The following is a 23,253-nucleotide window of genomic DNA, read 5'->3' on the forward strand; positions in this document are numbered from 1 at the left end:
AGTTGAAGTCGGAATTATTCGCCCCCTTTTGATTTTTTTTTCTTTCTTTAATATTCCCCAAATGATGTTTAACAGAGCAAGGAAATTTTCACAGTATGTCTGATAATATTTTTTCTTCTGGAGAAAGTCTTATTTGTTTTATTTCGGCTAGAATAAAAGCAGTTTTTAATTTTTTTAAAACATTTTTGGGACACAATTATTAGCCCCTTTTAGCTAATTTTTTTTCTTCGATGGTCTACAGAACAAACCATCATTATACAATAACTTGCCTAATTACCTTAACCTGTCTAGTCAACCTAATTAACCTAGTTAAGCCTTTAAATGTCACTTTAAGCTGTATAGAAGTGTCTTAAAAAATATCAAGTAAAATATTATTTACTGTCATCATGACGAAGATAAAATAAATCAGTTATTAGAAATGAGTTATTAAAACTATTATGATTGGAAATGTGCTGAAACAATCTTTTCTCCATTAAACAGAAATTAGGGGAAAAAATAAACAGGGGCGCTAATAATTCTGACTTCAACTGTATGTGGACTCGTGGTCCAGATTTACATAAAACACTTTTTCCTGACTGTTTTTTTTTTATGCATTAATTTTAATGCATATTTAACACAGATTTTTTTTAACTTGCTTTGACTATCAAAGTGTAAAAACAAAAATTTTTCCCCCCATTTTGGACAGTTAAAAATCGTGTTTGGGACATTTCATATGCTGCAAAACAGTTGCAGGATGACACTGTGTGTCTGTAACAAAATATAAAACATTCAAAGTATTTTAAATAGCCCCTTAAGAGCTAAAATGTGGAGGTTAAGGGTGTTTATCTGCTGAAAATCCTTTTAAAAATTAGTTTTATTTGTATTGTGCAAAGTATATTTGTGAGGGGCTTGTGCGTGTTGTACATATATTGAACTAGGTTAATTAGGCAAGAATAATTAGGCAAATCATTGTATAAAAAATATTGCTTAAGGGGGCTAATAATATTGACCTTAAAATGGTTAAAAAAAATTAAAAAGATGATTTTATTCTAGCCAAAATAAAACAAAAAAGACTTTCTGCAGAAGAAAAAATATTATAGGAAATACTGTGAAAACCTCCTTGCTCTGTTAAACTTCGTTTGGGAAATATAAATAAAAAACTCACAGGAGGGAGAATAATTTTGAATGTTTTCTCATTTGCGTGTGTTTGTGTGTTGATGAGTTATGACATGCAAATCGAGCATCATCAGTGTTCTGTTGCCGCTGTCTGCACTCTTTTTGTTGATTGGCTCCCTGTCTTCATTAAAACAGGACCTTAATGAGAGCAGTCTTCCCATGCACACTTTGTCTCAGTCACACACACCTTTATGCAGATACACGATCCCACACACTTGACTGTCTGCAGAACGAATCAGACGCTCGAGTCATTAGAGAGTCAAGCGCGGAGGACACAATCAAGATAAAGGTCACTTTTGTTTATATTTTGGTGGCCGGTGGTCATTCGGTGACACACAAATGCAATTTAGAGAAGCGCTCTGATGTGAAGCGTACAGCTTGTTTCTCAGAGGGAAAATAAAAGGCTTGTCTTTTATAGTCCTGATCTGCAGTTTGATTTTGTTGGTACTGTAAAAATGCCACCCTGATATTGAGACTTATTTTACAGACTTGTTTTCTCTCTATATTGTTTCTTAAACATTATATTATTTCAAACTACTAAAATGTCAATAAAAGTCACTTTGTTAAACTGCAGAGTTGAATTTTCAACATCAAAAGTCCACAGAGATGTGTTTGTATGTGTATGTATATATATATATATATATATATATATATATATATATATATATATATATATGTGTGGAACTCTGAATCTGTGTCTCATTTCGGAGTCTGCTGCTGTCCACCGGAGGTCACAATTTAGTCACAGACACATACTTTTAGAGCCTTTCTGAATGAATGAATGAATGAAATACGCTGTTTTCCACCAAGGCAACCCGGGGTGCTGAAATATAATTGGCTAAACTTCCATTGGGCGGGTTAAATGACCAAAACAAAGACAGACATTCCGGCACATTTTCAATGCAGAATATCTGACACCAGCATTGTTTTTCAGATAAACAAGAATGTTCACTGAGCATGTTTCTGAAATATCTGCAAACATATTATGGTATTTTCATGCTTTAAAAGAGTGTAAAGCTTACATACAGCACCCTTAATAACAGCAGTACGTAGTAACTGTAAGAAAATCACTTTATTTTCACTCTTTTGCTCTGAAATGTTTCTTGAATTAAGAATTTTAAGATGTTTGGGCTAGAAACAATGTGTGCATGACATTAAAACAGATCATTTAAGCCGCTGCTATCGTCTTTGCTTCTTAAATAGGATTTACACACACACTCTTACTGCTCAAGGTGTTCTACTCTGGCAGATAATGGGAGATTTTTTTTTTTTTTTTATGGCTTTAATGGCATTCTCACCTCATTCTGCACAATGGAGGACACACACACACACACATTTAGAAATACATTAATGCACTCTGCTCCTGCATTTTGCTTTTGAAAGAATGGTCAGTTCTCAAGCTTGCGTTTGATATTCAGCACTTGCGTTTCCTTCATTAAATGTTCATGCTTGCAGTATTTTTTTTTTTTGTGAAGTCTTGTTTCAGAGAATTTGTTCAGAGCTGTAAACGCGTCAGTGTTTATGGTTGTGCGAATGTTAGAGTTATATTACCGGAAACTCCCTAATCTGAAAGCCGTGCATCGGTGATGGTAGACATAAATAACATAAACGATCCTCCCACACTGGCCCTTTAATGGCTTATTGCAGGTTTTCCTTTAATTGCTTTGCAGTATTTGAGCATTTATGTGCTTTAGGTGGACATGAGTGATTTATGAACCGCCTTGCTTTAATTGTAGCTTCATAATTTGATTCATGTGAATTATTTACATTAATATTAGAGACAGAATGCAATGAGCTCTTCATTATCACTTTGGATGTGTTTGTATGGGTAATAAATGGAAGGTTTAGTTTAATATATATACATTTTGTTCCTTTAAGATTCTTTACGTATGCAGCAGGGACTTTTTCGTGTTATCAGATCGGTATTCGGTGTGTAGTGCTGTGGTTTTCAGTTCTAATGTTATGATATTTTTAAAGTGTGCATATTGGGTTTGATCCTAAATACCATCAAGTTGAACTTGCATCAAAAATAAGAAACATTTTCAGATTTGTAATCACAGAAACTGATATGATAATGTTCTTTTGTTGGCTACCTGAAATAAGTTTTGTGGTCGATCTCAGTTGTGAGAGCAACAAATAATAACTTGACTTCTAGTTGATAGTGTTAAAGTGTCAGAAGGTGGATTTTTCAGCTGAATCTTCTGTTGAACTGCATCTCAATCATCACAAATATTGCAGAAGACCTACTGGAACCGGCATGGACCCAAGATTCTCAAAGAAATCAGTCAAGTTTGGTGAAGGAAAAGTCATAGTTTGGGATTACATTCAGTATGGTGATGTGCAATTGGCCAGGCCAGTCGCCAAACTTGAACATTATTGAGCATGTCTGGGGTAAGATAAAGGTGGAGGCATTGTAGATGAGTTCAAAGAGTCTTGATGAACTCTGGGAGTCCTGCAAGATCTGATTCCTTTATCTTCGTTTTAATACAGTAACAAACTTCAGGTTAATATTAAGTTCATTATTCTTATTCATATTTAGAAACAGAAAATACAGTATGAACAGTGTACAATGCAGTGCAGGCAAAAACCTTTTTCGGACCATCCTCTGTAAATCCTGGTGAGATGGTTGTGCGTGGAAATCCAAGTAAATCAAAGTAAATGCCGGCTCACGCTGTGCTAATTTATTTTTATTTTTTTTAATAATTTTGAATGATTGTGGCATGTCAGACTGCACAAACATGGCTCTCGTGTCTCGCTAAAATCTCAGCCATTATAATGTCAGACTAAAAGACAATGAAGATGCGCCAAACACTAAAGATAGTAAAGAAAATGCTTCTTGAGTTTGACATCATCCACCGGTGATACTTTCACTATCCCGCGTTCTGAAATGATTCCCCACAGCAAACGTAGACAATCTGTAGCGGCAATTTTGCACACAGCACACCTCAATCATAAAACCAGGAAGAAAAAAAACTTTTAAATATCCCTGCGGTCATTTGAATCGTCACATTGATTGCGTCATCCAAGTCTACGCTCCTATTGGTTCTTGGATTGAGGCTCGTCGCAGCTGTTGTCACACTGCAGGAAAGTGTCTGAAATCTTCTGACTCTGCCAGAACTTCATCTGAGGAAAAATCTAATCGCAACGGGCTGTCTGTGAACATGTCAAACCCATAATTAAAGATCACAGATTTTAGCCTAGAATTTCAGGAATCTTTTAGGATTTCCCAAATTTGTCTCAGATGACAAAATCGTGGCTGAAATCTCAGTGTGAGCAGGGCTTAACTTAAATCCCCTTCCTTCCCCATTCTGATGCTCAGTTTGAACGGCAGCAGATCATCTTGACCATGTCTGCATGTCTAAATGCGTAGAGTTGCTGCCATGTGATTGGCTGATTAAAAAATTATGTTAGCGAGCAGTTAGACAGGTGTACCTAATAAAGTGGCCGGTTAAGATAGCAACACAATCTAAATCTACTCAGGCAAGGAAAACATTTAAGGCCCAAAAATGTGTTGATTCATTATATATTTGTATACTTTTAAAATTCTTTCCTTGCACTTACTTTGCAGCTAATGAATGTTTTCTTTGTGCTTCCTCTCTCAGGGCGGTGCTTTGCGTTTCGCGGCGAGCGTGGCAACGATGAACCAGCCATTGAAATGATTAAAGTGTCACATCTGAAGTGAGTAAGACGTATTCCTGAGCGAGCACTTAAACACTTTAGTCCCAGTAGCTTCCCTTTACTGTGATTAAACAGTGATTTAGAGGTGACAAACACAGACACGCACACATACACTACTCTCAGAAATGATTTCCTGAACTCCGTCTGGGGAGTAGTTTTCATCAGCTCTGTCTACTTCTTTTCTCTTTCATTGCAGGGCTTTACCTTGGGACATCCTGAGAGATGTGTCTGAGGTTTAACCTTGTAGTAGAGGGGATTTTATTTATTGTTTGCCATTGTTTCAAAACGATCAGCTCTGTCATTTTTCAAAACTCTGTGTGTGCTGGTTAGCAGCCTACCCTGAAGACACCTCTTCACCATTTACAATAAATCACAGACAATGGGCCCTATCAAACACAACACAGTGTGCCCCTAGGAGCGACACAAGTGGGGGTTTTTTTTCTTAGTTTTAGGCCCCGTTTACACTAATGCGTTTTAGTTTAAATACGCATAAGTTTTGCTACGGTTACGCCATACTTACACACAACGCCAGAGTTTTCGGTCGCCGAAAACTGATCGTTTTGGAAACGCTGGTGAGGCTGTTTTCATTCTGAAACGCTGCTGCTCCGTCTCAGTGTGGATGAGGGAAAACGGAGACATCTGAATACGGAGGCGGGGCTGCTGAGATTTGCGACCTGATTGGGGCTTTTGTGTCATTGCGTATCCTTCCCTTATTCGTCAAGCCCCTATCACATGACTATAACACATGGCTTTAACGCTACCGGAAGACAGCAGACCAGCCTTCACTGTAAACAACAACATGGGCACAGAAATGGGAGTGTTGTCTGCACTGTTGTCTGTTTTAGTTAATTATTTGTTACGTTTACGTCTACTCGACCTCGTCATCTGTCCACAAAAATACCTCTCTTGCTTTCTTTGCCATCGTGTTCATTGTTCAACCGGCGTTTGTTGAGTAACAATAACCAAATGCCAAACGAGATGCATGCTTCCTATTTATACTAGAACGCGCATGCCCAGAGTGCGCGAATAGTCACGTGATATACGTTTTTGGTGGCGTAGTGTGGACGGAGATATGTTTAGAAACGCTAGGTGAAACGATAGTGTGAACGCGGATCGCTTTTGATCTAAAACGCCGTTTTAAAATGAAAATGCACTAGTGTAAACGGGGCCTAAGTTTCACATCCTGCACCATTTTGTTTAAGTAGCAAATCCATTTGGGGATGCTGGTGTGAAATGAAAGCGTGTTAAGGCTCATTGTTGATTTGTTGCTTTTTGGAGGCAACCAAAATAGCTTCATTGACCAACTAAAAATCGCTTTAAAGTCAATGAAGCAGGTTCTTGTGTCTGTTTGTTTGTATTTTTATGGATAGCCGGGTCCAAATCTCACGTCCACATTGCTTATTACACACACAGGGATGCACAGCAGCACACAAACATCTTTGAATATTGAAAATTAAAGGATTCAAATGTAAAAGATTATTATTCTATACAGGCGACGCAGTGGGTAGCACATTCGCCTCACAGCAAGAAGGTCGCTGGTTCGATCCTCAGCTTAGTTGGCGTTTCTGTGTGGAGTTTGCATGTGCTCCCTGCGTTCGCTTGGGTTTCCTCCGGGTGCTCCGGTTTCCCCCACAGTCCAAAGACATGCGGTACAGGTGAACTGGGTAGGCTAAATTGTCCGTAGTGTATGAGTGTGTGTGTGTGGATGTTTCCCAGAGGTGGGTTGCAGCTGGAAGGGCATCCGCTGCATAAAATAACTTGCTGGATAAGTTGGCGGTTCATTCAGCTGTGGCAACCCCGGATTAATAAAGGGACTAAGCCGTCAAGAAAATGAATGAATGAATTATTCTATACATAGATTGGTGAATCTGTAGATGGTCTGCGCTCTTTAACCTTGTGCGAGAGCAGATCTGTTTACTTGCTGGTGAAGCGTTCAGTTTATCTGCTTGCATACAAAGTCCATCATGTTAATAATGAATTAATAATGAATTAATAATGAATCCACCATGGCGACATTGGAATTTGGCCTTAAAGGAAATGGTAGATGAGGCTCTCTGATTGGTTTATGTTGCGCGTTATGCCCAAAACACAGTCAGAACTCAATACAGACACCTCTTTTAGACCATGCGCTGGGTGTGCCAACTGTTTTTACCATTTTTAAAATAGCAAAAGTAGATTTGGAAATGCCGTTATGTGCCATTATACCTGAACTGTGCGCTTTTAGACCATGTTCTTTAATAGAGGCTATATAATAGAGGTTATATGGATTTATTTGGTTGTTACCAACATCCAGGGAAAATTTCAAGTCAACAGCTCCTTTAGAAATATGTTTTCTGAGAAAATAGTGAGGTGTTCAATACTTATTTTCCCCGCGGTATGTCTTTTGTGACTTATTCTCAGAATAAATAAAATAGCCCTGATGTGGCGAGCTGTTAAAAAAAATGACTATCAAAATAAATATGCACATTTGATCTAAAATAAGGTGTAGTAACCCGTATGTGTTGGTTGTCTTCTTCAGGCAGTACCTGGTGGTGGTGTTCAGAGATAAGCCTCTGGAACTCTGGGATGTCCGAACAGGAACCCTGCTGCGTGAGATGGCCAAGAACTTCCCTACGGTCACTGCTCTGGTACTGTATCAAACCCACACTGTGCCTTTTTGTCACATATTTAATTTCAGCACTTTACAGATCAGTTGTTCATAGTTTGGTACCCATCTAATAACACCAGTGAAACTTTGTAGAAGGGCAAGTGAATGGGATAAGTTCACGCTACAGAAATTTGATGTGATATTTAAAAGATAAAGGGCTCTATTTTGACGGTGCATGCGCAAAGCGCAAACGTAGGGCGCAAATGCTTTCAGGGCGTATCAGGACGCGTTTTTGCTAGTTTAAGGCCGGGAAATCTGCCTTGCGCCGTGGCGCATGGTCTAAAGGGTTGAGTTTATTCTCTTAATGAGTTATAGGGGTGTTTTGAGAATAAACCAATTAGAGTCTCATCTCCCATTCCCTTTAAGAGCCAGCTGCGTCGCGCCAAGAGTGCATTCGCTATTTACACGATGCAAAGTAAGTCTAAGTGGAAAAAATGAGCATTTCACAAGCAAACAGTTAACAGAAAACTGTTAAACAGAGCATCTACTGCATGAGAATGAGAGATAATGGATCACTTTCACTTTCGCTCTTGGATAGGGAAACCTTTACGCACAGACATCAATTAGTCTATAAATAAATACTTTTGTTTGTTAAGCGCAAATATTCGTTTCAAAACTGTTTCTAAATTCAGTTCTAATCTCCAGCAAACAAATAAATGAACAATAATAACAAAGTGTGCTCAAAAACCTGAGTTATATCCTAAAACACATGCTGTGCCCCATATGGTCTAAAACCTGACAGGTGGGCAAATCTAAGCTTGTTTTTAATAAAACAAATATAAATATGCATATAATAAATAATACTGCTAATAATAATAACATTATACAGAAGCAAATTGTTATGAATGAACTGAAAAATCCTCCCGAGATGAAGAAGACATAAAAGCAGTGATTTTTCATATTTATGTAGGCTAGAAAATAATATGTTTTGTAATATTTTAATCCTTTATATTTATATCCTATATGTATTCTTATTATATCCTATATATATCCTTAATATTTAAATTTTTTCATATGTAAAGATATTTGTCTATTGCTCTCTTGTGTGTATTAAGCAGTGTGTAAGCGAGGCGCAACTCTGCGCCGGAGTTTAGACCAGGTTAGTTTTGGTGTATTATAGTTTCTCAAAATAGCAACGCGCCAGCGGTCCGCCTCAGAACGCCTTCCTTTTTAGACCAGAACACCTATGGGCGCAAAAATGAGCGCTAATGCATTTAGACTACTGCGTCACGCCTTGCGCTACATTGCGCCGGGTGTATGATAGGGCCCAAAATGTTTGTACCTTAACCTTGTTCCACTCATAGGCGTTTCTGTGTGCTGTATTTTACCAAAGAAACTCCACAGATGAAATGTTGAACATTGTGTTTAATGTATAGAAACATACTGAGCCATCACATGGCAGAACAGCAGTATACAACAGAATACAAACCCATGAGGTTTGCTAAACATGAAATCAAAATAAATAATATATATGGCTAAACTGGCATTGGGCGGGTTAAAGGAACCAAAACAAAGACAGCCCTGCCGGCACAAAGCAGAATATCTGACTTCAGCATTGTTTTTCAGATAAACAAGAATGTTCACTGAGCATGTTTCAGAAATATCTACAAAAATATTGTGGGATTTTTACGCTTCAGTAGAGTCAAAAACGTACATACAGCACCTTTAACCTGCAGCACATTTGAGCTCTCTCAGCCACCGTACATATCAGTGCATCTACACTTGTGTTTTTATTTCCGCACGTTTACAGCGTGCAGTCAAGATCTTGAGCAGGGAGATTACCCGGAATCTTCCTCCATCAGCACACACAGACTCACAAAAAGGCAAATTCTCTGTGTGTTTTCCTGCAGGGGCCGTAAACATTGTAATGGTGCGAGCACCGGCTCGCAAATAACCCTAACAAAAACCCTTGTAATAAATGCAGTCTCTCCCTCTCTCTCTCGCGCGGCAAGCTCTCTGCCAGCTCATTTGCATCTTGATTGCTTCCTGTGGGTAAAATGTGTGCCAGCGACTTCTAGCGATCAGAAATTACAGCATTTGAGATGCTTTTAAAGCACGGTGAAATCAGGTAGCGGTTGGCTGATTGACACAGGGAAATTGGGCAACGTTTGCCTCTGTTTGGCCTACAAAACTGCTTCGTTATTCTTGGTAAACCACACAATAAGGTTGTATTACAGTAGTTAATGCATTTACTAACATGAACAAACAATAAACAATACATTTAATAGTGTTTGTTAATGTTAATGAAAATACAGTCGTTCATGTTCATTTATGATGCATTATCTAATGTTAACAAGCATGAACTTGGATTTTAATCGTGTTGGACTATTATTAATTAATGCTGTACAAGTTTTGTTAATAATTAGTTCATGTTAGTAAATACACTAGACTAATATTAGGAGTCAGAAAGTAGAATGGCTGGAGAGCTACAAATATTTGGCTACCATTATTGACCGATCTTTAAACTTTGAGGCAAACTGTGTGCAAGAAGGAAACTATCGCGTCTTCACATCGGCCCCAATATGCTTACTCTTTTCTATCGTGCTTTGATCAAATCTATTTTATCCTTCGCTCTGGTGGCATGGTTGGGAGGTCTGTCTCTCAAAAACCTGGAATAGACTGAGCCAGGTTACTACTAGGTGGTCTACATCAGTGGTTCTCAAAGTGGGGGTCGTAGGACAATGACAAGGGGTCGCTTGGTGATTTCCAAAACTCAAATAAATGTTATTAAACTATTTAAATGACCATATTTTATTCATGACCCACAGAAGATAGGTAATCGTTGTGTTAAAGAAACAACAACATACAAATAAAAATCAACCATCGGCCTTTAATTTTTATATTAAAATGTGATTAAATTAATAAATGACAAAAAAAATAATATATGGTTAATGGACTGTCCCATTTTTGTGTTGTCAATGTGTTCAGGTTTATATATGCCTATAGTTGTGTCTGCAACCTTTGTATATTTACAGTATAACCACCTTGAAAAATGGGGGTCACAAGTCACTGACATTGCTATTTTGGGGGTCGCGGGCTGAAAAGTTTGGGAACCCCTGGTCTACATACCTGTCAACATTGGGATGTGAAAATAAGGGATACATGTCTGGATTTTGTGTATATGTCTGGTCAAGCACGCACCCAAAACCCAGGCTTCGTCTGAAACCGCCTACTACTCAGTAGGTACTGCATTTGAATTTAAACGTACTGCTTGGTCGTTAGAAAAGTGCGTTCTATACAGTATGAACGTGAAAAGTATGAATGGAATTCGGACGTACTACATCCGTCACGTGACCTACCTGCGTCAATTGCGTCGCTTTACTCCCATTCATGAATTCGCTCGCGGGGCATCATGGGATAGCGCAGCATGCATGGGATGCGCACTCTAGAATCTCGCCGGAAGTGGTAAGTCATCCGGGTACTTCTCGCATACTGATTTTCGAATTCGGACATACTACTCGGCTCGCATACTGATTTTAGCGTACTATATAGTATGGAAGTATGCGGTTTTGGACGCTGCCCCAGACTCCGCTTCAAATCGCGTGTACAGAATCCCTTTGGGAAACAGCATCTATTTATCACCATGGAGCGCGTCAGCTGACAGTCACGCACCGCTAGATGACTGTTTTGAGCAGTGGTCACCAAACTTGTTCCTGGAAGGCCGGTGTCCTGCAGATTTTAGCTCCAACCCTAATCAAACACACCTGAACAAGCTAATCAAGGTCTTACTAGGTATACTTGAAACATCCAGGCAGGTGTGTTGAGGCAAGTTGGAGCTAAACCCTGAAGGGACACCGGCCCTCCAGGACCAGGATTGGTGACCCCTGGTTTTGAGGATTGCATATGAAGGGGAGACGACACCTGTAAATAAAAGAAAAGGGAATCGTGCTGTTTTCATATTTATTTCTAAGTGTTTTCTTGCCTAAACAAAGCGAAAGCACAAAACAGACTCACATTTAAGAGCAAGGGGCGACCGCTGGTGGTTCGGCGGTATGGGTTGCATACAGGGAGGCTCGGCTCAGTAATGTTTAAGTGCCACCCTTTGAAGAAAAACTGAAAATACTGGAGAAAAACTGGAAATTACCTTTACGGGATGATACCGGGATAGAACTGTAAAACACTGGAGAATCCCGGGGAAAACGAGTGAGTTGACAGGTATGGTGGTCTAGCAGGTTCATTGGTGAATCATAGCTGAGTACTGAATCCCTGTATAGTAGGCATCTTTTAAGGATCGTCCAGAACATTAGAAGCTGTAGCTCTCATCCTCTGTCTGAGGAGTTTATCCTGCTCCCTTCGGGTCGAAGGTTTCAGATGCTTTTTAGCAGGACAAAACGGTTCAGGAATAGCTTTGTCCCATCATCTGTTGTCAGTCTGAATAAATTGTAATATTTCATAAGGTGCTTTGTATGTGTATATGTGGGTATGTTTGTGTATGATTTAATTGTTTGTTTCAATTGCCAAACTTTGAATCTACCTACGGGTACTAATAAAGTCAACTCACTACCTGACAAAAGTCTCGATGCCAGTTGCAAGATCATCAAGTAATAACCTGACTTCTAGTTGATCATTTGGAGTGTCAGAAGGTGGATTTTTCTGATGAATCATCTGCTGATCTGCATCCCAATCATCACCAATACTGCAGAAAACCTACTTGAACCTGCATGGAGCCAAGATTCTCACAGAAATCAGTCAAGTTTGGTGAAGGAGAAACATGGTTTGGGGTTACATTCAGTATTGGGGCGTGCGAGAGATCTGCAGAGTGGATGATCAACATCAACAGCCTGAGGTGTCAAGACATATGTGCTGCCCATTACATTACAAAGCACAGGAGAGGGACAATTCTCCAGCAGGATAGCGCTCCTTCTCATACTTCAGCCTCCACATCAAAGCTCCTGAAAGCAGAGAAGATCAAGCTGCTCCAGGATTGGCCAGCCCAGTCACCAGACATGAACATTATTGAGCATGTCTGGGGTAAGATGGAGGAGGCGTTGAAGATGTGTTCAAAGAGTCTTGATGAACTCTGGGAGTCCTGCAGGAACGCTTTCTTTGCCATTCCAGATGACTTTATTAATCAGTGATTTGAGTCATGTCAGAGATGTATGGATGCAGTCCTCCAAGCTCATGATGGAGTCAGACACAATATTCATTCTGTCTCCACTGCAGCAGGACTTTATATTCTATACTGGACATTATTTCTGTTCAGTGATGAGACTTTAGTGTAAGCAAAGTCAGACCTTACTGTCCTAATGAAATCATTTAAAATCAAGCCTTGATCGTATTTTATTTTGGTAAAATAAGTGTAATCTAGAGGTATTTGCCTTTCATATAAGCCACTTCTGATACCAAATGATCAACTAGAAGTCAAGTTATTATTTGTTGTTTCTAAAACTAGGATAACAACAAGACTTTAGTCAGGCAGTGACTGGACTGACACAGTTTCAATTTACTGGGACTAAATAAGAGAGGTAGTGTACATTAACTAATGAAACCTGATTGTAAAGTGTGACCCCAGTTTCTTACTTAATGTTTTACTTTAGTTTTATCTCATGATTGGATGGTGGTGCTGGTGATAACACACAAGTTAAATGAAGTGGAGGAGATTTACCTTCATCTTTATTGTAGTGGGCTTGCCGTCATGTGTTGTAGTGGCGTGTCCCATTAACATTCAGCCAAAGAACATTTTGCAAAACACTCCAGGTAAGCAAAGAGAAGATTTAATCACAGACGCCGTCATAATTCTCCAGATGATTGATTACTTTGGGAATTAGTGGTTTTCGTAAATGTCGTTTAATTATGCAAATCGCCTAATTAAATATGCGCTTATTTGCATGGGTTTGGAGAAGGGAAAATTGAGCATTGGATTAAACACGGATCAAAAGTCTGGTTTCATCTTGTTGATCGCTTTAGAGGCTCTGTAAATGAGAAAATCCTGTCAGAGGGAAGTAGAAATATGATTAAATAAAGAGAAACATCTTTAAGGGCACCTATTATGCAAAAATCACATTTATAAGGGGGTTAAACACAGTTTTGTGGGAATATAACCAGCTTCTAATGGTATTTTTTGTGATCAGACTTGAGTGTACAGTCTGCAGAAACACTTTGATTGACATTCTCCCTTTGTACATGTCATCAGAGGGGGAAAGCCCCGCCCACTGGTGACCATCTCTCCCTCATTAGCATAGGACGTTCTTGTTTTTGAATCTGCCACCATGCTGACACACAGGCATTTATAGCCCCGCCCTCTTTTAAAAAGAGCACAATCTCATTTGAATTTAAAGAAGCAGTCACTAAATATTTCCATTTCCATCCCAGGAGTTTGGTTCCCATGTCATGTGTCTCACCTCACACTACGTGCAATATTTATGTTTTACATATAATAATCATTATACAATGTTCCTAAATGCCCTAAAGAGGGATTTGGGCTGTACGAGCACGGCTTGCACATCAGCTTTGCTTCTTCTATAACAGCCTGCAATTTTCCCAGGTGTCTCTCATTAAAAATAAACTAGAGCTCTATGCTTTCTGTCATAGTGCCTTTATGTCAGAGAGGTCCTGCCAATCCAATTTATGAGCAGCTCACCGGGATTGCTGCCAATAGACACTCCAAGCCTGACTCTTGCTCTCAACTGCTATCTCAATATAACAGCGAAGCAAAACTCTTCACAATCTCTGCAATTATAAGAGCAAAAAATGTCGTTACAGTTTTGAAAGAGTAACATTTATATTGAAATGGGCTTTTATGGCTCGTTTCCACTGACTGGTACAGTACGGTATGCTTTATCAGGCTTGCGTTTCCACTACCAAGGGGTACTCGTTTGGTGGGCATGGTGTACGACAGAAAGTGTAAGTCAGGTCATTCTCCCACAAATAAATGTCAGAGTAAAGCTGTACAGGTCGCTCACATATCATAAAGAAAGCACTTCTTACAAAACAGACGCTTTACACACTTAAATACTTGTGTATAAATGTTTATTACTAATCTTTCTATGAACATGATTTGATTATAACTGCAGATCAATGACAGTGCAAAATCGCCTACTCTAACGTCTGCAGTTATATAAAATAAACAAATAAATGAACATATATGAACACATACAGCCCCTTACAGTCTTTGATATGTTACCAACTACAGAAGAACTACACACAGCAGACATTTCGTCCCTTTTTAGGTTCAAAACAACACAAACTATAGCCTACAGTCAGTGAAAACCCTCTTATCTATAGAGGGTAGCCTCTGTTAGAGTCATTCCATCATTCCCAGTTTATATTAGTCCAAAAGGTGATGATAAAAATTAAAACAAGGCAGTTTGTTAAAGTTTGCTGAAGAAATAATGTGCTTTGGCTTCTCCTTTTTTTCGTGCTTCACTCTCACGTTTGTCAGTGTCTAGCAGACATCCCAAGTCTCCCGGAAGTTCCATGCATAGACACTCCTGGATGCCCGCAAATGAATGACAATCTTCCAGAAATCGCGCGCTTCCTGCCCGGTCCATAAATACGTTGCACAACCCTCTCTCCACCGCATCCCTCGTAGCTCTTCAGATACGTCGCGCGCAACTCACCCCCACCGCTCTTGAGGTAATGTTATGTCGCGTCGCGCGTGCAACTCTCACTGCTCTTTATGCTCTTCGGGTACGTCTCGCGCGCACACGCCCCCTTACCCAGATACGTTGCTCACTCAACGCAACACCCCACCCAACCACCCGCTCTACAGACAAACACTATCCCGCTACCTCCCGCAAATCCACTGTGTATCCCCCGGAAATGACTTTTCCCAACTTGGAATGTCTGGTGTCTAGCAGGTTGAGAGGGGTCTGGCGAAACCGCTCGCGCTTTAGTCTGGCTCGTAAAGAACTATGAGGCACAGGGTAAATCTGCTCTACTCCATGGCTTTGTGGCTGTTCATCAACACGACGACAAGGTTTGTTTGAGCCCAGATCGACCATGGCTTGTTATTATATTTATATATAATTCCACTGTAATCTCTCGCTGTGTATTTTAAACATGGTGGGTTTTTTTGTTTTCATTCTGGCTTGTTGCGCAAGCGAATAATGTATCTCTGTAAACCAATAGTGTTCAGCTGCACATCTAGCTCCGCCTTCAGGTACCCTTTCTCGTGTTTGGTACCCTTTCGAAAGAGTGCCGAAAAAGTGGTACGGTGCGGTTTGGTTCGGTACGCCTTTGACAGTGGAAACGGCCACAAAAGTGTACCAAATCAAACCGAACAGTACCGTACCACTCAGTGGAAACAGGCCATTATTTCTGAATGATGGAGTACACGTATAATTGAAGGCAACATTTTTAGCCCTCCTGTGAAACTTTTATTCTTTTTTAATTTATTAAAAAAATTTAATAAAAATTTAATAAAAAAAAAAATTTTTTATTAAATAAAAATTTAATAAAAAACATATTTTTAATTTATTTTTTGTAACACACAGTTTGTATTTTATCATCATTCTTTCACAATTTTTTTATCCGTTCAAGATAACCAAACATCCACGATCGATTAAATTAGTGTTTAGTGTTTAGAATTAGTGGAAAATCTTCTCTCGCCCTATATGTTTCGTACTGCTCGTTCTGTGCGCAGTGTCTGATAATGTTTTTATTATTCATTTTTTTTCTGTCATTTTTTAATTTCTTATTTGCAATATATTTTATTTATTTATTTATTTATTTAAATGTTTTTAACAGAATTTTGTGAATCTCTTTCCAGTATATTTTGATTTTATCACAGTCCCAAAGTACATGCATCACTGTGCCAATATTTACATTTGAAACACAACTGAGAACAATTGGGAAATATTCTATGGAGGCGAACTGAAGTTAGATAAATCCTGTGAATACATTTATAATTAAATTTCACAGGAGGGCTATTCATTTTTCCATCACAGTGCATTTAAAAATACATGACTTCTTTAAAAAATAAATAAAAAAAGCATTTATCCCCCCTCAAAATGTTTCAGGACAGCCATGTGGGTGCATTTGAGCATGTGCGGTGACTGATTGCATGTATTTGTGTGTAAACAGGAGTGGTCTCCTTCACACAACCTCAAAAGCCTGAAGAAGAAGCAGCTTGCGGCGCGAGAAGCCATGGCCAGACAGACCACGCTCGCGGATGCAGAACAGAGCAGTGTGGAGTCCTCCGTCATCAGGTCTGACCCAAATCACCATCGTTTACTCATCACAAACACAAGAACAGGTTTTACGGATTATAAAATGATCAATATTACATTTTAGAGTTTACCGTCTACACAAAAACATTTTCGAAGCCATCCAGGTTTACACACATCCACGAGAACGGCCAAAATGATGTAAACGTCTAAACCAAAAGGCTAAACATATAAAAATGTTTTGTTTTTTGTGTTAACGTCCCACTACGTAACGTATTTCAGGATTACAAAAGTGCAGACAGCGCCCTCTAGTGGATCTTTCATCTGAAATGTTCGACAAAATGTACCTGGAGCAACCATTTTACATTTAGCAAAAATGTAGGCTGAGACACAACATTTCCAATGGACCGGAGTTGTACATTTTCGTCTGTTTGTAAGAACAAAATACGCAATCTAGTCAACATAACGAGTATTCATTTTATCAATGTTATCATTATAGTCCAACTCTCTACTGCTCTTATATAGAAAAGAGTGGACGGATGTTCCTCAGAAACTCTCATTATGTGTTTCTATTGAAGAAATTAAGTACATATTATAGGTTTGGAATTACACAATGGATGAATTATAGATTTTTTGTTGTTGTTCAATTGTCTGTCCATTATAAATCAGACTTAAGCTCGTCTAGTGCTGCTTCAGTAATTGAGCTTCGGTCCTGCACTGTGTTACACGCTCCAGTCTAATTGCTTTGAGTTTCTCACAATGCTGTCTGTCTGTCAGTCTGTTGCAGGATGCGGAGAGTAAGTCTGAAAGCAGTCAGGGCATATCGGCCCGAGAACACTTTGTGTTTACTGACACCGACGGTCAGGTCTATCACATCACTGTCGAAGGAAACACTGTGAAGGACGGCGCTCGTATTCCTCCTGATGTGAGTGTCTTTATTATGCCAGATGCATGATCCTACACACAGCATTCCTGTTGCATTTGAATCATTAAAGGTCTCATGAAATTAAAAGAAAGGTTTTTTTAGATGTTAGTATCAGTAATTGTTAGTTTTTAAGATATCTATAAGCTAGTGTGCTGTAAAACAGCAGCAAAATTTGCGTTTCGAAGATAAAACTTATGTAAACATGTAAAGCTTGTAGTTTTTCTCTTCCGCCTAAATGGAGCAGTGTTTTTTTAACGTCACCTCATACCAAATAATAACCAATCAAATGCTCTATAGTATCTGACATGCCCCGCCCTCTTCAAGAGCTGTGTAGATCTAACGCTGTGAAAAATGCAGGGTTCCACACAATTCATTCATGTTGTCCCAACACACTTTTAATACATTTTAGATTGAACTTAAAAAAAATTAAGTTGTCCCAATGAAATCTCAAGAATTGTGTTGTTTCAGCTCATTTTAAATAAGTAGTTTGAACAAGCAAAAAAAATCTATTTTTTAAAGTGAATTAATGCGAAGCAAGATCAGAAACTAAGAATAATAGTAATTTGATTCGAAAGTATGGTTAAAAGTTCATCATCGGAATATTGAAAGCATTTATTTTGATGGTTGTGACTCCTTATAAAGTCAAAAAAAAATTTTGATGCTTGTTCTAACACAATTCTTACATTTTCTAGTATAACTTAATAGTTTTTTTAAATTCAGCTAACTTAATTTGTGTTGGACGACATGAAGGAATTGTGTAAAACCCAGCATGTTTACTGTGTATCCTTTCTTATTTCATTCATTTTCCTTCAGAAAGAATGAAATCACCACAACAGAATGAACCACCAACTATTCCAGCATATATTTTACGCAGCTGCAACCCAGTACTGGGAAACATTCACACACACACACACACACACACACACACACACACACACACATGCGCTACGAACAATTTAGTTCCTCCAATTCCCCTATAGCGCATGTGTTTGGACTGTGGTGGAAAGTGAAGCAACCAGAGGAAACCCTCGCCTACACGGGGAGAACATGCAAACTCCACACAGAAATGCCAACTGGACCAGCTAGGACTCGAACCAGCAACTTTCTTACTGTGAAGTCCCAGTTCTAACCACTGAGTCACCGTGCCACCCTTCCTTCCTTCCTTTCTTTATTTTTGCATTGTTAATGTTCAGGAGTCAGTCAAACACAAAGCAAGCGGAGTCAGTCTTTTGTCAAAGCTTGAGATGAAGTATGGTGGAAACAGCTGTACACAATCACCCGCTTGGATCAAAGGAGTTTTCAAACATGTGATTGCGATGTTTTGTGTAAAATCTGCGGTTTCAAACTTTTGAGATGAAAGTGGAGATGAAGAGAAAATTGCTCCCTTCTTTGTCCTCATTATCCTTTTATCTCCCGCAGGGCTTTTTTCACAAGCCGCAGCGCTTATATCCGATCATTTGTTCAGATCCATTTTCTGTTCATTCCACTGTTGTCTGTTTATACGCGACCCATATCTGTCTTCGGCATTACCACTGACACAAAAACTCACATTCTTGGTTCTCGTGTCTTTCCCTTGTGCTCATTTCCACTTTTGCATTTGTTGCGTTAATTCTCTGAATGTTGCAGTCTTGCTTTATGTAGAGTAATGACCGCATAAAGTGACACCTTCTTACACAAATCAAATGGAAAACAGTAATTACGTTTTCATGAAAAATAAATATAGTTTAATTAGATATTAATCTGTTAGATTTAAGGATGTCTATAATCTAGTGTACTCCAAAATATTGACAAAAGCCCCTTTCACACACACAGACCTTTCCGGAAAATTACCGGCAATTTTCTGGAAGGTGTGTATGTGTGAACAGGCCCTTTTTGAAAATATCGTTAAATTCGTTCTGGCTATTTTCTGGAAAGAGAAGTTGTAACATTACCGGTAATTTGCCGGAATGCTGCGCTGTGTGAATGCAGAAGGAAGATTGCCGTAATAAGCGCGTCCACGTCTAGAACGTGCTGACGTGAGACACCTGCTTTAGCCAATCACAACAGTCAGACGCATTCACGTGCGCGCAGTTTATGAGAATAAAAGCCCTTGAATATTTTTCCAGACATCTTTAGCTATTAGATGTTAGTCAGATAACGTTTCTATGTTCCTTCTTAATGCCAACTGTGTAAATAATTATGGATAAAATGTTTATGATAATCCGTTGTTTGTTTACCTTCAAGCTTTGCGTGTGCCCGTGAGCGCCCATAGCGCCAGCACACACACATATCATGAACATCTCGACATGCGAAAGTGTTGCTCTATATGTTTTCATTGGAGTTGTACTCAATACTGATCCATCCAAAGAGTTTGTAATGTAGTCAAATGTTTACAAACACAAGCGCAGCTGTTTAGAGCTCATTTCTAGCTAATGATGTCAGAATTTATCGGCATTTGACAATGGATGTGTGAATGCTCTTTTCCGGAAAAATTCCGTAACGTCCTCGCCTGTGTGAACAGCGCTTTTTTTAATTTACCAGTAAAGTCGTTCCGGAAATTCTCCGGTGTATCATATTTTCTCACTTTACTCTGGGACTTTCCCTTTTTGGTGATCACTGGATTATTTCACTGGATTTTTCCACATTTAACATAAATATCCAGCCAAACTTTACTTCCTATCCTCGTTTTGGAAGACCCATTCAACCCCAGCCCCCAGCAACCCCCACCCCCCCAACAACCAATACCACCACCCCACTCTTCCGGGTCCCACAGTCCAAACACATGCGCTATAGGGGAATTGGATGAACTGTATTGGCCATAGTGTATAAGTGTGTGTGTGAATAAGAGTCTGTATGGGTGTTTCTCAGTACTGGGTTACAGCTGGAAGGACAGCGTAAAACATAGCCTGGAGTAGTTGGCAGTTCATTTCGCTGTGGCGACACCTAAAAAAATAAGGGACTAAGCTGAAGGAAAACTAATATTTGAATGCAGTAGTGCAGGACAGCTGTGTTGGGATTGTGGCACGTCTCATGCCTTGTTTTTCTGTTTTCAGGGCAGTATGGGAAGCATTGCCTGTATTGCATGGAAAGGAGACACTCTAGTTCTGGGAGATGTTGATGGAAACCTCAACTTTTGGGACCTGAAGGCCCGTCTTTCAAGGTACAAATATTTATTTTTAAATTCTTAGCAAGTCCAGAGTTTCTCGAGTTCATCCAAAAATCCAATTTTATTTCACTCGGCTGCCATCTTTGAAACACTTCTCAAGCAGTATGCTCAGGCATTCTGTCTGAATGGGGAATCATCAGATTCTCTAAAATTGCTTGCACAGTTTACGATTAAATTTCATATTAGGAATCACCAATAAAATTAAACAACAGCTGTCTCTTTAGTTTCATTTCTAAACACCCAAATCACACAAAATCTGCCGGAACTCACGTCAGGTCTGAGCCCCTCCCCTGGAGTATCATCAGCCTATAGCGATTGGTGATTGGCTCCTGTACTAGAAGGGAGGCTTTATACACCATATAGCGATCAATGATTGGCTCCTGTACTAGTAGGCGGGGCTTCATTCGCCATATTGTCCGTTAAACTTTTCCCCATTCAAAAAGATACGAGTGACACGTCTTGTGTAATCTGTAGTCTTTGATTTTACTCACTGTCTACTTTCAACAGATGAAAATAACTCATAAATGTGTTTGAGTGAACTGTCCCCTTTAAATAGGGAAACTTTAAAAATCTCAAAAACTGCTGTCCATAATTACATTTAAATATTACACTGCCTATCAGCAAAACTGGCAAAAAAATAAAATAAAAATTACCTCAAGTCTCACAAGTGTTCATTAGGCTGAAAAGATGTTGAAAAGACAACTGACATAGAGCTGATATTTTATTATATTCAGTGTTTTGCAAGATATTCAGCTTAAAGTGCAATAAAAGGCTTAACTAGGTTAATTAGGTTAACTTGGCATGATAGGTTAAGTAAATTATTGGACAACAGTGTTTTGTTCTGTAGCCAATTGAAGAAAAAATAATAATTTCATAAGGGGCTAATATTTTTTTTTTTATGTATTATTTCTATTTCATCCAAAGTAAAAGAAATAATACTTTCTCCAGCAGAAAAAATGTAGAAATCTAGAAGTGTGCTGCTAACATGTCGCACTCATTTCTGTTGTTCAGAGGTGTTCCTACACACCGCGGCTGGGTGAAGAAGATACGCTTTGCTCCTGGAAAAGGCAACCAGAAACTCTTGGTGATGTACACAGATGGAGCTGAGGTCTGGGACACTAAAGAGGTTTGTGTTTGCAAAAGCATCACTGTATCGCGTTTGCACATACAGAAGCACTACTGCTTTACAGGTGTGTGTGTGTGTGTGTGTGAAACCAAAGTTGTCCACAGTCATCAGCATGCAGGCGGATACATGAGTAAATACTACACATGCCAAGCACAGACCCAGAACCCAGACTTGCATTCAAGAGCAAACATTACTCACTCTCTCTCTCTCACTCTCTCTCCCTATGCACCAGACACTTTCCATGTTTCTGTAAAACCATCTTGCAATTTTGGGTGTGCTTCACACTCGATGTTAAAGTGTAAAAACTGATGGTGGCTTAAAAAAAGCCTGTTGGAAGTAGTTTGTTTTGTATGAAATAGTTTGAAGATAGATAGATAGATAGATAGATAGATAGATAGATAGATAGATAGATAGATAGATAGATAGATAGATAGATAGATAGATAGATAGATAGATAGATAGATAGATAGATAGATAGATAGATAGAAGAAAGGAAGGAAGGATGGATGGATGGATGGGTGGGTGGGTGGATGGGTGGATGGACGGATAGCTGAAGGGCTGAACATAGATAGATATATAGATGGACGGATGGATGGGTGGGTGGGTTTAGGTAGGTTGATAGATGGATGGATAGATAGATAGATAGATAGATAGATAGATAGATAGATAGATAGATAGATAGATAGATAGATAGATAGATAGAATGATAAATAGATAGATGGATGGATGGATGGATAGATAGATAGAACGATAGATAGATGGATGGATAGATAGATAGATAGATAGATGGATGGATGGATGGATGGATGGATAGATAGATAGATAGATAGATAGAATGATAAATAGATAGATGGATGGATGGATGGATGGATGGATGGATAGATAGATAGATAGATAGAACGATAGATAGATGGATGGATAGATAGAACGATAGATAGATAGATAGATAGATAGATAGATAGATAGATAGATAGATAGATAGATAGATGGATGGATGGATGGATGGATGGATGGGTGGATGGGTGGATGGACGGATGGATAGCTGAAGGGCTGAACATAGATAGATATATAGATGGATGGATGGATGATGAGTGGGTGGGTGGGTTTAGGTAGGCTGATAGATAGATAGATGGATGGATGGATAGAATGATAAATAGATGGATGGATGGATAGATAGATGGATAGTTAGATAGAACGATAGATAGAACGATAGATAGATGGATGGATGGATGGATGGATGGATGGATGGAAGGATGGATGGATGGATGGATGGATGGATGGATGGATGGATGGATGGATAGATGGATAGAACGATAAATAGAACGATAGATAGAACGATATATAGAAAGATAGATAGATAGAACGATAGATAGATAGAACGATAGATGGATGGATGGATGGATGGATGGATGGATAGATAGATGGATAGAACGATAAATAGAACGATAGATAGAACGATATATAGAAAGA

The 23,253-nt window shown here is 39.0% G+C and overlaps 2 protein-coding genes across 5 annotated transcripts in view; one reads left to right on the forward strand and one right to left on the reverse strand.

The window, feature by feature from the left end:
* The window catches only part of fbxo9 (F-box protein 9), an 884,197-nt gene that overhangs the window by 351,928 nt on the left and 509,016 nt on the right, over positions 1-23,253 (reverse strand). The window lies entirely within an intron of this gene.
* wdr11 (WD repeat domain 11) overlaps positions 1-23,253 on the forward strand; it is a 96,258-nt gene that overhangs the window by 53,432 nt on the left and 19,573 nt on the right. For all 4 annotated transcript variants that reach the window (XR_012388567.1, XR_012388568.1, XR_012388569.1 and 1 more), the window contains exons 13-18: positions 4,758-4,833; positions 7,352-7,460; positions 16,505-16,629; positions 17,365-17,512; positions 20,545-20,651; positions 21,669-21,783. Coding sequence is in view for 1 of the 4 variants with exons in the window: in NM_001423963.1 (NP_001410892.1) it covers positions 4,758-4,833; positions 7,352-7,460; positions 16,505-16,629; positions 17,365-17,512; positions 20,545-20,651; positions 21,669-21,783 (680 nt within the window). In the remaining 3 variants the exon portion in view is untranslated. The remainder of the gene's footprint in view (positions 1-4,757; positions 4,834-7,351; positions 7,461-16,504; positions 16,630-17,364; positions 17,513-20,544; positions 20,652-21,668; positions 21,784-23,253) is intronic.

Source organism: Danio rerio, chromosome 13 (genome assembly GCF_049306965.1).
Source record: "Danio rerio strain Tuebingen ecotype United States chromosome 13, GRCz12tu, whole genome shotgun sequence".
In the NCBI taxonomy this organism is placed as follows: domain Eukaryota; kingdom Metazoa; phylum Chordata; class Actinopteri; order Cypriniformes; family Danionidae; genus Danio; species Danio rerio.